Genomic DNA, 18,157 nt, shown 5'->3' on the forward strand with positions numbered 1-18,157 from the left:
CTCTAGCCTTCAATTGCTTACTGTAAGCAACTGCTAAAGTCATTGTTCCTTTTGTTTTTGGAGCAAAAAGTATATCACTATGTTCCTGCTTTTTTCCATATAAAAGTGTCCTTACAGTCTGGTGTGTATACAGGTTTTGCCATTTTATTGAATGTATAGCCACACATACCATGAAAAAACAAAACATTTATGGCAGCTCATTGTTTGGCCAAACTTCTAAATAGTAACAAAAAATGTGGCACCTTGACCTAAAATAGGAGCAAAAATAATAAACTTAGAACTAATGTTCAAAACAAGCAACCTTATCTAACACCAGTCAGTTGAGATTGATCAAATTCCAAGCATCATTAAGAATTCTGCAGTTAGACAAATCTCTCAAAATCCTATTGTCCTATGAAACTAATACATTAAGATGAAACAAGCTATCTCATGCTTTATTGAATAAGCTTCCTGTAATAACATAAGAATTGGAAGATTTGTCTCGCTTGAGTGTTATGGATATATGAGAGTGAGACTTTTGGCTGACATCCCACAATTAGAAAGGCTTCAGTAAAGTCACAGCATGACGAGCACCCTTGTACCAAAAGATGTACTGACTGACTCGCTGGAGCATAACTCACAATAATTCAAGTGCTCAAAGGACGACACAAACTCTTGCAGCGTTTCAGCTTTGATCCCTGCAGCAATAAAAGAAACACATAGACAAAAAGATGATTGTCTGTGAGTTGCGTGAAATTGAGATTTTGTGTTAAAAGTCTGGAGGTCCTCCAAAAAGATAGGCATTTGAGTAGGAGGAATTTTCCCTCAGAAGACAGACGGGAGGCATACTTGCTGCCTTTGCGTCTCAAAACAGGAAACCGAACTTTAACTCAAGAAAAATACAACTGCATCTTGCAGATTATGATATAACACACGAACTGTTCTCATTCAATTATTCTGATAAAACAACTTTACAATACTAACTATAACCCCGGGTTTAATTGTCGGTTGGTTTGAAACGGTCCCAGTAACCAAATCGCTCAGTCTTTTGCTCGGAGCAGCTTGTTAAACTCAGTGAAAGGGCACGAAGCAGTAGGTTAAGCAGAGTAAAGGGGTTAACAATGCTGTAGTTGCCGATAGCAGCCAACAGGTTGCAGCGTTCCCCGCTCGGCGGCCCGGCCTTCCCTCTCTAGCCTGTTTGAGCCTCCTCCTGTTTGCACGCAAAGAGCCCCCTCCGCCGGCCGCCCTTTGCCTCGCCTCCTCCCTGCATGTCCGGGATAGGCGGCTCCCAACCCCGCGGGCGCCTGGGCTGTGTGCGCGGCTCACAGGGGGCTGCGAACTCCACGTCAGACATGCCCGGAGACTAAGGGCCGATACAGGCAGCCAAAACAGAGACCACCCTCGGCCTCCACCTCAAGGTGAGTGGGGAAGAAGCACGGAGGAAGGGTGGAAAACAAAACTAGACTGGAGAGAGGGAGGGAGGCAAGTCAAACGTGGGGAAGGAGAGAGGAGGAGAAACTGGGAAGGAGGGACGTTGAAGAGAGCGAGAAGAGAAACTAGAGGGTGGTGGAGGGGAACTGCACAGCAAACAGGAGGGAACAGACTGGAGGGTGAAGAGGGACACTGGTCAGAAGGAGGTGGAGGAACTGAAAGCTAGGAGAGAAACTAAATATTAATGAGAAATGTGATACAAATGATAAGGACGGCGTGAGAACTGCAAAACGTGGCTGAGAGTTGGACGTTACAGAGTGAAAGAAGACAAGAAGGGCAACTGGGTGCACAGAGGGTAGCCAGGTGCTTGTTACTGAGGTATCCGTGCACTGGAGCCTGTTTACTTCGTTTCCTATCTGCGTCCGCTCTTCACATGAGTTATTTATTTATACACTGTTTTCGCAATGGAAGTTGATTCTTGGCAAGTGAAGGAGTAGAGCAACAGCAACACATTTTTCTGGGACTCCTCAGATGTAGGTAAGGGAGCTGACTTTTGGTGGCACGAGACCTGGGAAATAAGTGCACCCATAGCCCAGTTGATCTCTATTAATGATAATTAATGTAACCCTTTGGTTGCCTGATATGTGTTGCAGCTATTTCTGGCAGCCAATAGGTTAAAGAAAAATGCAATCTGCATATCTTATTGTGGCGATTGCTTTATTGATAATGCAGTCAATAACTTTTATCAGTTTCAGTAAAAAAATGGCACATTACAAAAATAAACTAAACATTCTAAGATCCATTATTCAATGCTAACCCAGGCCAATAATTCCTGAAATAATCAAATTAGAACCCAGTATTTCTGGATCCACAGCTTCAGCCGATTTAATTGCAATATTAATAAAGATCAGTCTGATATTGACGTAAATAGCTTTTTGCCATATTGAAAGAGATGATGTTTATTTCCTCTCATGACAGCAGGGGTGGGACTGAATCTACTTGTTGCACGTCATTAAGAAATACTTGCCAAACATTGCAGTTTTCATGACTTATATTAGATTTGCGTTTTTTTCCACATATTCTGCACGTTGGCAGCTGTTAACCACTTCAAATATGTTATAACCCTATTGGAGGTCTAATTGGTTGCTTCTAAGGATTGTTTGGATTGTACAGAAGTGGGTGTGTCATGAGGCGATCCAGAGATCTCATCGCAGTCGTCTTCCTTTTAGATCCAGAAAATAAAATATTTACAAGTCCTTTCACACGTTTAAAAGCAGGACAGAGCCTGCGTCCTGTTCAAAGTCCCAAACGATAGTTTTCACTTTTTTCTTTTTGTGAAATCTATTTTTATCACATGCGTTTATTGGAAGTGTTTGCATAAACCAGTTTACTGTATCTTGTTTTCTTCATTGCAGTGAGTAGTCATATGTGTTTGCAATCACTAGTTGTGGGAGGGAAGGATGAAAAAAAAACACATCGTTTCTGAGTATATTCTGTGCTGCAAACATTTGCAAGATGTTGCATAAATAATTTCCTAGTCAGATCTGGTGGTAACATTGAAATTTATTCTTAACACTTGTGTTTCTTTAGTTTAGAGAGGGTTGAAATACATTGCATATGAATTTCAAATTCATTGCTTCTAATGGTCAGGTTAGTTAATATTGCTAATCCTTATTCTTATCCAGTCTATGAAATGTACACAAGATTACATATAGTGTATTTAAGGTTTTTGATGCATCCAATTCTGTACTGGAATTCAGCATGCTTAGCTATCACATAAAACCTGCAAGAACACTGCAAATGATATTTCATGGATGATTGGCAAACATAATGCTTCTTTTTTTTATCCAAGCAGTATAACTTCATTTAGTCTAATTCCACAATATTCTGGTGTTATTTTAAATAGTTATGTGAGTTTTAAACCTAAACATTCAGATTTTATCGGTATATAAAACCCAAAGGCCTTTTGTGTTTCTTGTCTAAAGTGTAGACTAAACCAGCATATCCTAGGCTTTCTTGAATGCACTTATCCCTACCATCTCTATTTAAAGTCTATACCATGAATCAACCACCCTTTCTGTAACTGCTAACACAAATTATACCTGGACCTGCCATTCTTGTGACTACTTTGTTCTAGTATTGCTATTTTAATATTCTTGCTTTAGAGATTATACTAGGGTTCTATTCTTACTCAACCTTTTAAACTCTTACTTAACTTTCTTTGTATTTTTTTATTGACACAATAATATTTGAAAGTTTACACTAAAACAACACTGCAACCAATAACTGAAACGTTAGAATATCAACACATTTTCTTCTTAAAGGGATATTGTTCTCAAATATTTATCAAGCATATGACAGTCAGCAGCAATTGCACATGTCAATTTTTTATTTATTTTTTTGCCTGAAAAATGCTATGTAAAAGCTGTGTAAATTTAAACTGAGACTAATACAGCAGTATCTGCTGTAAACCTACTGCTTTATGCTTATTGGCTGATATTGACAGCTTTATTGGTGGTGAGGGACACATCTCTACAAGTACAACAAAAAAACATTGTTTTATTCAGGACAGAAACTTTAGTTTTTTTGTGTGGATTTTTTTTTTGTATTTTTAAACAAAGGAAAAATTACTACTTTGTCCCTATTATATATCTTTCAGTTTAGTTGTTTTAAATTTAAGACATTATTTCATTATAATAAGTAATGAAATATGTTGCACAATGAGATACATATACAGTATGTAAGTCTGTTTTCCTATATATGAGACTCATTGTCGGATTTAATCCAACCTATAAAAAACGAATAATTTGTTTTACATTTGTGATTTTATATCACTATGTTTATTATCAATAAGCACCGTAACAAAAGATGAGCTAGGATATAAAGGAAGAAGAAACTCTTGCTTTGTAGAAGGCTATTCAGGGTTCTTAATTATTCTATATACCCAGGAACAGCATGAAAAATGTAATTGCACTGCAAGTTTCTTATATGCCATATTAGTAAGTTGCAGATCTGAATTGTAAATTGTTCATTAGTAATACCACAAAATGTATATTTATTTCCTGTGATATCATCAGTATTCTTTTTTTAAATAATAGATCCCTTGTTTAAATCATGAGTTTGGCTGTGGGGGTGGCAGATGTATATAATTAAAGTATCTCTGCACTGGCAGAAATTATGCTTTATGTAATGCTTTAAATTCATACGTGCCTTTGGATCTGTTATGCTTATCTACAACTGAATGTTATCATTCGCTTTTGTTTCCATGCGTAACCCTCCTTTCTGGATTGTAAACTTCCATGGACAGAGCTCTCAATACTTGTTACATATATTAAGCAATTATAATTATTAACATTTTTTGAACAACTTTAGTTTAAATATTAGAAATAAATTGTAGTTGAATTCATAACTTCTTTTACAACAATTATCAGAACCCTCACTGGTTATAAATAACAAAGTTTAACCCCCCTCCCAGTTAGAGGGTTTCCATGCAATTACTTAATATACTCTTGGCAGTCAGTCGGTTAATATCAGGTCTAACTTGCTCATTCACACATTTTGGTTAATGTTACAGTGTAGGAGTTTTTTTTTCTGACAGACTAAACAATGGCCAGAACAATGGAATGTGAATGTATTACTATAGCATAGTATCTAGTATTTCAGTTGACTTTTCATTTCTTTTATTTCAGGGAATATTTCCCAATGGACCCCAAAGACCTTTTAAAGGCCTCTAATGGATCACCAGCTTTGAAGAGTGGACATTTCAGTGGCAAGGCGGGAAATGTGATTGATTTCTTTACAAGTTATAGGGGAGGAGCCAGTGTCACTACATCTTGCCCAACCCAACCTGCTTCACAGTCAGACACCAGGCAACAGCAGCAGCAGCAGCAGCAACAGCTGCCTGTAACTGGGGATTCAACTAATGGATTAGGTAGTGTGCCTCAGCCAGACCTGTCCAAGGCAGTCTCCCTCTCAATGGGACTCTATATGGGGGAGCAAGAAACAAAAGTGATGGGTAACGAGCTTGGTTTTCAACAACAAGCACAGCTTGGGGTTTCTGCAGGAGAAACAGACTTCAGGCTGCTGGAAGAGAGCATTGCTAGCCTGCAAGCTAAATCATCTTCAGAGAAGGGTCAAGAAGGCTCAGAAGACAAAAGGGGATTTTTTTCATGTGATCTGCCTACCCAGTCAAGTCCTTCAATGCAGGGTCAGGGTGGCAGCATTGGGAACAACAATCTGTTGTTTCCAAAAGACCAAAGCACCTTTGACCTTTTACAAGATCTGGATCTACCCCCAGACTCACCTAAGGATGCTAAGGGCAGTCCCTGGAGGTTGGATCCTCTCTTTGATGAGGATGATGATGTGGGATTGCTGTCCCCTTTGGCTGTTGATGACCCCTTCCTCATGAGGGCTGAATCTAGTGAAGATTGTAAACCTCTAATCCTGCAGGACTGCATACCCAAAACAGGCGATCGCGGTGGAGATATTTTGTCCAATCCAGAACAACAGGTGTCTCAAGTAAAGACAGAAAAAGAGGACTATATAGAGTTGTGTACCCCTGGTGTTGTGAAGCAGGAAAAATTTGGCCCTGTCTACTGTGGAGGCCGATTTCCTGGTCCAAGCTTGTATAGTAATAAAGCTTCTGCCATCTCTGTCCATGGGGTCAGCACTTCTGGGGGGCAAATCTACCACTATGACTTAAATACTTCATCTGTCAACCAATCACAACAGGATCTTAAGCCTATCTTTAGTATAATCCCAACTCTGACATCCCTTTCAGAAACCTGGAATAGGACCCATGGGAATACAGATGACAATGTGGCATCCCCAGGGAATGTAAATTACTCTAACAGATCTGTATTTTCCAATGGCTACACAAGGTAAACTATTTGCTTTATTAAAAAAAAAAAAAAAGAGCTTCTAAATATTTGAAAAGTATATAAAACTCTTGAAGACCACTGTTATGCCTGTTTTATTTATTATCTTACTAAAGCAGTTATATCAATTCTCCTTTTTCTAGTTTTGCATTTGTGAGGTGATGTTTTTTTCCATGTCTACTGAAATTAAAGTAAACAATTATGCGAAGTTAATGCTGGTGCTTCAATAACTTGTTTCCTTTTTAAAGATAATCTATTTTACAGGGTTCTGTTTGTATAGAGGAATTATAAATTATTAGGAACGAGTGTATGTTAGAACTGTAAATATAATTTCAGTATACCCCTCCTACTTTTGGAGTTAATGTGTGAAAATTTAGTCACAAGATTATGTTTACTTAATATGTAAAGACATGATTATCTGTAAATAAATTAATATAATGATGAAAAAGTGACTATAATTTACATGTCTGTATTTGTGTATTCTTTCAAATATAGCATGTTACTTTGTATTGAAATATTTTTAGAATACTATGTTATGTTATATTGGTTCTTGTAATAAAACAGCCAAATGTCTATGATGTAGAGCTAATAATCTTAGCTGTGCCGTATGACTGCCTATATAACATACTGTAAAATTATTTCATATATAATACGTTTTCAAAACAAAAAAAGGGTCACTTTCCTGAACAGTCGCAAATTCCTGAAATTTAAATCTCAGTCTTTTCAGAAGTTGATGGTTTTTGTTAAATACTAAATACATTTAGTGCAAGTGAAATATTAAAAGTAATATAATTTCACAAACATGAGAGTGTCTGGCACTACAGTTGATAACTGAACTTTGTTGGTAGTTCCTGCTTTTTTTGGGTCTTACAATAATGGCTTTATCATGTTGTTGTGATGTTTCTTATGCCAGGATTTCTTAACCCGTCAAGCATCCATATGAGGCAGGATTTTAAAGGGACTGTAAAGTCAAAATTAAGCTTTTAGGAGTCAGAAGTTATACTTTGTTGCAAACACACTTGTCATACACTCCTGAACTTTATGTAAATGAAGTCAATTTGATAATACAAATAAATAAAAAAAACTTTTTAAAATGGCATTCTCTCTAATTTGTAGAAGTTTACATTTTGAATTTCATATATCTTTTTAAAGGGATAGCAAACCCAATTTTTTTTCTTTTATGATTCAGATAGAGCAGCAATTTTAAGCAACATTCTAATTTACTCCTATTATCAATTTTTCTTTGTTCTCTTGGTATCTTTATTTGAAAAAGCAGGAATAAAAGCTTTGGAGCCTGCCCATTTTAGGTTAAAGGGACAGTCTAGTATTAATTAAACTTTCATTATTCAGATAGGACTTTTAATTTTAATCAACCTTCCAATTTACTTTTATCATCAAATTTGCTTTTTTCTCTTGGTATTCTTAGTTGAAACTAAACACAGGTAGGCTCATATGCTAATTTCTAAGCCTTTGAGGGCTGCCTCTTATCACATGCTTTTTAAATCTCTTTTCAGCACAAAGAGACAGAAAGTACACGTGGGCCATATAGATAACACTGTGTTCAGGCACAGGGGGTTATTTAAGATTTAGCACAGACAATGATAAATGCAAGACAATAGATAATAAACAGTCAGTCATGTGATCAGGGGGCTGGAAGAAGGTTCCTAGATACAAGGTAATCACGGAGGTAAAAAGTATATTAATATAACTGTGTTGTTTATGCAAAACTAGGGAATGGGTAATAAAGGGATTATCTATCTTTTAAAACAATAACAATTCTAAGGTAGACTGTCCCTTTAAGAACCTGGGTTGCGTTTGCTGATTGGATGGCTAAATATATAGCCGGAGAAGCGATTCGCCCTCCTGCCTCTCGTCACTTTATACATCAGCAATGACGAATCTGGCTTCCTCCAATCACGGCATTGCCTCAGGCATTGATTCCCCTGGAGGGGAAGCCGTGATTGGAGGATGCCGTATTCGTCATTGCTGAAGTAAGAAGAGACAAGCGACAGGAGAGGGAATCGCTTCTCCGGCTTTTTAGAAGAAAACGTAAGTATTTTAACAAAACCGGTGAAATGTAAACTTTCATGAATGAAAGTGCCCCTGTTTTTAATAGGATTATTAAAAAACGGGCACTCATTCTTGAAAGTTGACATTCACTTTAAGCTTTCATTCCTGTTTTTTCAAATAAAGATACCAAGAGAACGAAGAAAAATTGATAATAGGAGTAAATTAGAAAGTATTGTGTTGACAAGCATACCTGGGTAGGTTTGGAGTACCAATTAAAGATTGGTAAACACTAACCTATGCCTCTTTTCATTGGCTCGCCAAGTTGGTTTAGCTAGCTCCCAGTAGTGCATTGTTGCTCTGGAACTGACCTTAACTATGTATTAAATCCGTTTGCAGGGGTTTATTCAACACATTGTTATTGCACTGCTGCTTGCATTTAACTAAGTGCTTTAAAAATCATATGATTGAAATCAAGGTTAAAATAAACAAGAACAATTTTTGTTTTGTTGCGAGCTCGATGCTAAAACCTTTCTTTTAAAAATAATCACTGTGATAAGAAGGTTGATCTTTTGTCACATGTAGGTTTTATGGTTCAGACAAATGTAAGTAATGTAGAATAAATATAGAAACGTAATTCCTGATAGCTCTGGAATATCTCCACAGTTTAAACAAATTCATTTTAATATACATTTAATCAGAAGTTACAACTTTGCTTTCTGGCTGGTGATCCATAATGTTAAGGAACATTGAAGTAAATTTTTGTTCAATCTAAAAGGGCTATTTAAAAAAATAAATATATATGTATATATATTCTTTATTTTCTTTTTTACTTGTTAATCGTAACCAGATATCACTATCTGTAAATAGAGTAGCTATCAGCCAATGAACAGTAGTTAAAGGGACATAAACCCCAAATGTTTTCTTTCATGATTTGGTTAAAGAATGCAATTTTAAATACATTTCCAATTTATTCTATTCTCTTTTTATCTTTCTATTCCTTTTTTTTTTTTTTTTTGTATAGCTAGATAGGCTCAGAAGCTGCTGATTGGTGGCTGCACAGTCATATATGCCTCTTGTCATTGGCTTTCAACTAGCTTCCACTTTCAGTAGTGCATTACTGTTCCTTCAACAAAAGATACCAAAAGAATTAAGTAAATTAGATAATAGAAGTAAATTGGAAAGTTGTGTAGAATTATATGATCTGTCTGAATCCTGAGTAACATTTTTAGGTTTCATGACCCTTTAAGGTTCAATTGTACACAGACTTGCACATCTTTTAGCTTGAAAATCTAAATCTACAGGTTAACATAACACTTTTTCATGCAAAAAAATGTTTTTGATATGTTTAAAAAAGTGCTCTCTTGTATGATTTTTAGAGTTTCCCTTTCAGGTAACTTCTATGTCTAACTTTTGTTTAGTAAAAAAAAGTTGCTGCTTGTCATGTAAACATATATTTATCAGGCCGTAAATGCAAACAATACATTTTTTGTATTCTAGAGAATACCACTGGCCTCTCCTATTTCCCCAGGGATTTTTTTATTTATTTTTTATAAATCGTAGACCTTGAACTGCTGTAAATAAGTCCTATAGAGTTTCTCTGAGTGTATTAAAAGGGACATGAAACCCAAATTTTTTCTTTCATGATTTAGAAAGAGCATGCAATTTTAAACAACATTTTGATTTACTTCTATTATCTAATTTGCTTCATTCTCTTGATTTCCTTTCCTGAAAAGCATATCTAGATAGGCTCAGTAGTTGCTGATTGGTTGCTGCATATAGATGCCTTGTGTGATTGGCTCACCCATGTGCATTTCTATTTCTTTAACAAAGTATATCTAAAGAATGACGCAAATTAGATAAAGAAGTAAATGGGAAAGTTGTTTAAAATTGTATTCTCTATCTGAATCATAAAAGAAAATTTTTGGGTTTAGTGTCCCTTTATCTTTCAAAATAGAAAAATAATTATTTTCAATATCTTTTTTTTTTTTTTTCTCCTGAAAAGCCAACGCCACATTTTATGCAAAAAAATATCTGATCTCTGTTCATATTATTTGTCACTTTATATTATCTCCGCATCTCTGTAAAGTTTCATAGATCACTACTTCTGTGTTCAGTTTCTTATTTGTAAGACGTCATTTTGCTTTTATATCTCTTTACTAGATTAGGTTCTACATATTTTTGTTTGCTATAAGCAATATAAGATCTTTTGTTTTTCTTTCTAACATACTTCAAATACGTCTCCAGATTTACATGCAAGATGAGGTGTTCTTATCAAAATTAATTAACATATTAAATTATCAAGAGTTTATATTTATGTATATGTTATCATGATTTAACAAACACCAGCAAAATAACCCATAAAATATGAGATCTTGATGCCTGTAATTGGAGAGAGGGAGCAGCAGGCCAGGAACCTCCCAGAGCTTTTCCCCCTTTGTGACTCAGCATTTTGTCCTGGCTGCTGTGCATAGATTTTGACGGCAGATAAGAGCCATAGGCCCAGCAAGTCTGCCCAATTTTTCCTAAAACTATAAACTTACCTAGTTGGTAGGGTAGCCTTATGCTTATCCCAGGCATTCTTAAATTCCCCATAATGTCTGTTATTGCCACCTCTTGAGGAAGTTTATTCCATGAATCAATCACCCTCTCTGTAAGAAGTGCTTCTGCAAATTACTCCTGAATCTACCACCCTTCAGCTTGAGATCATGACCCCTTGTTCTTGAATTTTTCTTTTCATGTAAAATACAGCCTCAGCTTTACTAAGCCCTTTAATATACTTGAAAGTTGCTATCATATCGCCTCTATCCACAAACAGAGACCAGGCTCTAAATTCCACTCCCCTTTTTGTCCTACCTTTTAGTTCTTGCAAGTGGTGCCCTCACAGGAATACAGCTTTCCACATGTTGATGAAAACACAGAACCGGGGTCTAGGTAAAGGAGAGATCAAAGGGTTAAATCTTCACAAGAGTGTATTACAAAGCAGTGACTCAAACCTCTTAATGTGTGGTGTTTGTCAGTGATGTGTCTTAATTGCACTAGTGTGGGCAATATAGGGTTAAATCACTGCACCATAAAGGTGTCGGGTCCCTGTTGTATCCTACTGACAATGAAGGGATCAAACAACTGTGTTGTGCACTTGTAACCAACTGGTTAAATATATAAAAAAAAATATGCATGTACACACAAATACAGGGTGGAAAATTACCATTGTAGTTATTACTAGTAAAGGAAAACATAGTTTTCAGGAAAGAAAACAGTTGCTAATCGTTTTACTATTTAAGATATGAAAAAGCATATTGTTTTTGACTCATCCACTGAAATTTGTTACTTAGTCTTAGACTAGTGGAAATTTCCCATCTCGTGTGTGATGTCATTTATTTCAGCTTCTAATAGAAACTGTTGTCACTATTGCATTATAAATGTGCTTTATTGGCAAAGTAAATATGTAATGTTACTTCAGAGTGTGCTGGTTAATATAAACAAGAGCACGTATCATGCTGTAGTAAATTGAGGTGATGTTTTTTTATTAAAGGGACAGTAAACACAAATGTTTAGTTATGCATATTAAAGCAACTTTGCAATAGGCTTTCATTATATATTTTCCTCCCTTTCCATGTAATTTGGCTTTGAAAATTGTGCCTTTCTAGATCTGTCAAAGCACCCTGCAGACGTCTCATGGCGAACTCTGTTTCATATCTTTTCCTGATTGGCTTTAACAGAAAACCACTGCAAAACAATTCACTTTATACTAGCAATAAATTCTATCTTAAAACACACTCAAGCGATCACTTTTACTTTCAACTTGTAATACAAGCGATAAGCAGACGAACACAAACACCCGCGATAAACCCCTTATCACTTGTTCGCAAACGTTTGCGATCAACTCATAATCGTAATGTATTTCTAAAATAATCACTATTGCCGTTTTATTTTCTTTATATATAAATATTATTTAAAGTAATGGTAAACTTGCATTAATCCTCTTTTTAAAATATACAAGTAGTTGGATCAATAAAGGTCTGAATGTTTTAAATGGTATATTTTTGTCCAAAACTTATTTTTATAAGTAGCGATATTGCTTTTAAAAGTAGTGAGATTGCACTACTTTTGCATGCCCCACGAGTGGGGCAGTGTAGAAATAGACAGGCAGAGGTACTGATGCACGCTTTGTGGCCCTCTCTGCATCAGGCAGCGGTGGTGCCTAGCGTTGGTGGCGTGGGAGGGTAAGGAGGGGGAGGCTGGTGGTCGGCCCATCGCTGCAGGGGGGCGAGAGTGGGTGGGACTACTACAGAAAATTAAACATCTGAGAGCGGCAGGGAGAGGGGAGGAGGGAGAGGTTGGTTATAGTTGAGGGGTGGGAAATCGATCTGGAAGGGGGTTGTGGATGGATGGGGTGGTAAATGAGGTTGGAGGGCAGCTATACTACAGAAAAAATGTTTTTTTTTTTTAATTATTATTAGCTAAATATTATAAATTATGGAAAACACTTAAGATGGTAGAAATTAGTTAGAGGGGGAGGGTTAGAGAGCTTTTTTGAGAGAGATCAGAGTGGTGGGAAGGTAAGGGGATAATTCTACACTGAAGAACATAATTATAATAATAATAATTAAAAAAAGTTTAATACTGCATACTGGCAGACTGTCTTCCAGTACTTAAGATGGAGGTGACCAGTGGGGGGGAGGGAAGAGAGCTGTTTGAGAGATCAGGGGGTGGGAAATGTCAGGTTGGAGGCTAGTGTCTACACTAAAGCTAAAATTAACCTTACAAGCTACCTAATTAAAGTGGTCAATTTTGTTGAATTAGTGCCTGGTTTTTAATAATCCTATTAAAAACAAGGGCACTTTAATTAATCAAAATTGACATTTCACTTGTTTTCTACAAAAACTTACCTTTTAATCTTGGCAGCCGCTGCAGCGCTTCCTCCACACGTCGCAAGCCCTCTTTGCAGGTCCAAAAGGACTAATCTGGCTTCCTCCAATCACGGCGTTGCCTCAGACCATGTTTCCCCCGGGAGGGAAGCCGTGATTGGAGGAAGCCGGATTTGTCATTTCTGATGTATGAAGAGGCTTACGATGGCCAGGGGAATCACTGGAGCGGCTGTCAGGATTAAAAGGTACGTTTTTGAAGAAAACAAGGGAAATGTCAATTTTGATCAATTAAAGTGCCCTTGTTTTTAATAGGATTATTAAAAACTGGGCACTAATTCATCGAAATTTACCTTCACTTTAAACCCTTCACTGCTGGGCATAATACAAGTGTGGTGCGCAGCTGCAATTAGCAGCCTTTTAATTATTAAAAAGCAATGGCAAAGCCATATATGTCTGCTATTTCTGAACAAAGGGGATCCCAAAGAAGCTTTTACAACAATTTATGCCATAATTGCACAAGCTGTTTGTAAATAATTTCAGTGAGAAACCTAAAGTTTGTGAAAAAGTGAATTTTTTATTTTATTGGATCACAATTGGCGGTGAAATTGTGACATGAAACATACAGTTAAATGGGCCTAGATCAATACTTTGAGTTGTCTGCTAAAAAAATATAGTTTTGATAGGTAAATATAAAAAAAAGACTCTATTTCTGTTTAAATGGATTGATGGCAAAAATGTCCTGGTCTTTTGGGGAAGTTTTAGTCTGAAAGGTCCTTAAGGGGTTAAAATATATATATTTTTTGTTTTGGTGCACTTGCTATTGGCTTCACCACCCGCCCTTGCATTTCTATAGCAGCAACATCTTGCACTGCTGCTTGTCAATCAAATCATTTTTGCACTGATATCCAATCTTACTACCATGCAGCGCTATAGAAACACATAGGGTGGTTAGTGCCTTGCTATTGGCTGCACCACCTGCCTGTTAAAGTAAGAAGAAAAAATAAAAAAGAGGGGTGGTGGTTATTATTATTGTAAACGGCAAATATAAAAGTACGTTTTGTATGGAAATAAAGCATTTTAAACATTCAGACCTTTATTGTTCAACTATTGTTATTACAAACGTTTACATTTTTAAAAGAATGTTATTGTAAGTTTACCATCATTTTAAATAAAACTTATGTTTAGTTTTGAAAAGGGCAGCAGCAAAATAAAGACAAGATCAGTAAATGCATGGAGATCCATATATTTATGTGTGTGATTCAAAGCCTACTAAACTATTTCATTTTGAACAAAAAATTATTGTACAACATTTTTGTTGCAGAGGGGTTAATGTTTCAAAGTATAACCGTTACCTGGTAAACTTCCAGTGTAATGTTCTGAGAACCAAATTGATGTTGTCGCTTGGTTTAATTTCAAAATTGGTTAATATTACACTGGGGAGATTGCATATAAAATGTTCACTTGGCTGTTTGTTTTACTCTGCTGTTTCTATTATAAAAGGCTAGCAGAATACATTTACTACCTAGACATGGCACTTTTCTTTTTTTTTAGCTGTATTTAAGTAAACTGTATTTATGGAAATTGTCCATGCCCTCAGTCACCAATGATTATAACTTTTCATTATTTACATTGTATTCTTGTTCCCTTATGTAATATAATTTAAAAAGCTTAACGGGACAATAAACGCCTTGTAATTTCAAGACATTCATGTTGTATTTCTGTAGAATAAAATATTTGTCAAATCTGAAATAAAGCTTAAATTTTACTGCAATTATTTATCAAAAGCCAAACTCCATTTACCATTTGGCTTATTTGGATTAGCCAGTTCAGGGTTTAGTTTGCAGAGAAGCCACTGTCATAATGTTAGTATAAAGTACATTGTTTTGTTATCTGATTAAGCCTATTACAGACATATATGTAGCAGAGTTAGCCCTGAAAAATCATCAGGTTGCATATTAAATTCTGAGAATTTTAAGGTCCTCAGTTTGTCAGAGCTAAATTAAATGAAAAGGGGGGAAAACATATAATGAAAATATATTTTAACATGTTCATCAGTGATATTTTAAGTGGGCTCCAGGTGAAGGTTTGCTGATGATACAACAGTTTGTAACAGAGTTGATGTCCCAGAAGGGGTGGCTCAAATGAACAGTGAGGACTAAAGGACTGGGCAAATAAATGGGATATAATGTTTAATATTACCAAGAGCCAAAATTATGCATATAGGTTGCAAAAAAAGGCCAATTGTAGTCTTTAGTACATTTATGACTGCAACTAAAGAGGAACATGACTTGGTAATTATTTCAGATGATTTAAAATTTGGTACACAATGCAGCAGTGCAGCCAGTAAGGCCAGTCAAATACTTGGTTGCATTGGAAGAGGTATTAGTAGCAGAAATAGCAAGGTTCTTATGCCACTTTACAGATCATTACTTTGGCCACATCTGGAATACTGTGTACAGTTCTGGAGACCATATCCTCAAAAAGATAGACATAAACTACAATCTGTCCAAAGAAGGGCTACTAAAATTGTACACGTTCTAAAATATAAAACGTACAAAGAAAGACTCTATGGGGCTGATTTTACTAAGGGCAAATGCCCTTGTTTCCAAGCGAGCCTTCCGCCGTAAACAGGAGTTTAAATCCTCCTCTGAGGCTGTAGACATCAATCTGCCGATATCATACGATTGGGTTGATAGACACCCCCTGCTAGCGGCCAATTGGCCGCAAATCTACAGGGGAAGGCATTGCACAAGCAGTTCACCAGAATTGCTTGTGCAATGTTAAATGCCGACGGCGTATGTTGTCGGCATTTAGCGATGTCGGGCAGACATGTTCCACTACAGCGGATCATGTCCATCCAACTGTTAAGAAATAGGCCCCTATGAATTAAATATGTATTGTTTAGAGGAGAGAAGTGAAAAAGGTGACATGATAGAAACATTCAAATATATGAAGGGAGTTATTAAGGTGGAAGCTGAAGGCATTTTCCACACAAAAAGAAATTCTAAAACAAAGGGGATACAATCTTAAAGGGACACAAAACCAAAACATTTTCTTTTTAGATTCAGATAGAGCATCAAATTTTAAATGACTTTTTAATGGTCTTCTATTATTCATTTTCTTCATTCTCTTAGTATCTTTTGTTGGAAAACAGGGATGTATGCTTAAGAGCCGGCCCATTTCTTGAGCACTGTATGGCAGCAGTTTTTTTAGGGTACTAGATGGCAGCACTATTTCCTGCCACGTAATGTACCAGATGCATATCTAGTTATCTCTTCAACACAGAATATCATGGAAACAAAAAGCAAATATGATAATAAAGGTAAATTGGAATATTTTTTTTTTTGGTATGTTCTGTCTGAATCACAAAAGGTTAAAGGGTAGCAGATGCAGGAGAAATGTGACAACATTTTTTACAGAAAGGATGGTGGATTCATGGAATAAACTTCTAATAGAGGTGGTAAACACAAAGGGGCCCATTTAACAAGCTCCATAGGGAGCTTGTGGGCCCGTGTGTCTTCAGACTCGCCAGAAACACAAGTTATGGAGCTGCGGTCTAAAGACGGCTGCTCCATAACCCTGTCCGACAGGAATCGCCAGAAATCAACCCGATCGAGTACGATCGGGTTGATTGACACCCCAATGCTGGCTGAGTCTGCAGGGGGCGGCGTTGCACCAGCAGCTCTTGTGACTGCTGGTGCAATGCTAAATACGGAGAGCGTATTGCTCTCCGTATTCAGCAAGGTCTTGATTAAGGTCGAGGTCCTGATTAAATAGGGGCCATTGACTGTAAAATAATTAAGAAATGCCAGGGGCATGCATAAGGCTGTCCTAACAAAAAAGTAACGTAATGTGGGTAGACTTGATGGACCGTTTTGGTTATCTACTGTCATATTATATGTTTCTGTACTGCAAAGCTGTTTAATTATGCATAACTAAACATTTTATAGGACATCTCAGGGTTGTTACTTTCCTTTTAAATATTGTGCAATTCAATAGCAATAGTCATATCAATAAAAAGATGCTTACTTCTGTGGAATAGCATACTGCAAAAAAGGAGGGGAAAGTTATGTTTATAGAACATTTGCCCTGAGACAACAATACTGTGTTAATGTTGTATATCATACTTGTCCAGTGTAAGGGCTACAATGTGACCCATAGCTGAGTTGTGTATGGCCCTACTACTTCTCTAGATTATTGCTCCAGACCTGCTTACATATGCAGTTCATTGTTGTATGGTGGTATAGTGAAGCATTTTACTTTGCCCCAACTATATATTTATGCACCATGCAGATTGCCTACCAACATGAATCATCTAAAAATCTGACAGCTGCAGTCATGGTAGAGCTTGCAGCTGGCTAAGTCATATCCTATCTGTGAGGATTTATTGTTTGCCCATATGTACATGTAGGTTTGTGACATTTTGCTGAAGGATAAATAGTTCCATACATCTGGCAGTCTATTTACAGTGCAATTTTAATAGTTTACATTGTTTCCATTAATAAAATACAATTGTTTAAGCAGCCTTATAATTGAAAATAAATTCCTTTGAAGTATTTTCTTATGAAAGGGTCAGTTCTTGAAGGTACATCTGCATGAAGGTACATCTGCATGAAGGTACATCTGCATGAAGGTACATCTGCATGAAGGTACATCTGCCAAGGTACATAGAGTAGTATACTGAAATTTGGGGTTCGATTTATCAAGCCCTTCTCCTCCCTTTGACTGAAGGTGCGCACAAGAGAACCTGCAGTAAGGTTTTAACAAGCATCAGTCATCAGACTGCTTCCCTATCCTGTTCTCCACCTCTTAGGGGGAGAATTTCAATCTCCCTGGTCTCGTCAGACCGGAGAGATTGACAGCTCCTGCCCCCGCATGATTGACTGTGTGCGGGCAGGGTTGTATGCAAGCGCAAAGGAGCGCTTGCATGCAATGTTAAATTCTGGCAGTGGATTGCTGCCCACCGGAAGAGAGCTTGGTCGGACAGGGGCA

The 18,157-nt window shown here is 36.8% G+C and overlaps 1 protein-coding gene across 4 annotated transcripts in view; it reads left to right on the forward strand.

The window, feature by feature from the left end:
- The first annotated feature begins 1,218 nt into the window (after nt 1-1,218).
- NR3C1 (nuclear receptor subfamily 3 group C member 1) overlaps nt 1,219-18,157 on the forward strand; it is a 288,230-nt gene continuing 271,291 nt past the window's right edge. Inside the window, exons 1-2 of one of the 4 annotated variants that reach the window (XM_053717157.1) lie at nt 1,219-1,397; nt 5,100-6,290. In XM_053717157.1, the coding sequence (XP_053573132.1) occupies nt 5,113-6,290 (1,178 nt within the window). In that variant the 5' untranslated portion in view covers nt 1,219-1,397; nt 5,100-5,112. Of the gene's footprint in view, nt 1,398-1,442; nt 1,948-2,754; nt 2,825-5,099; nt 6,291-18,157 lie in introns of those variants that run through there. The other 3 variants (XM_053717158.1, XM_053717156.1, XM_053717159.1) reach the window with 3 other exon arrangements.

This window comes from Bombina bombina, chromosome 6, assembly GCF_027579735.1.
Source record: "Bombina bombina isolate aBomBom1 chromosome 6, aBomBom1.pri, whole genome shotgun sequence".
Classification (NCBI taxonomy): Eukaryota; Metazoa; Chordata; class Amphibia; order Anura; family Bombinatoridae; genus Bombina; species Bombina bombina.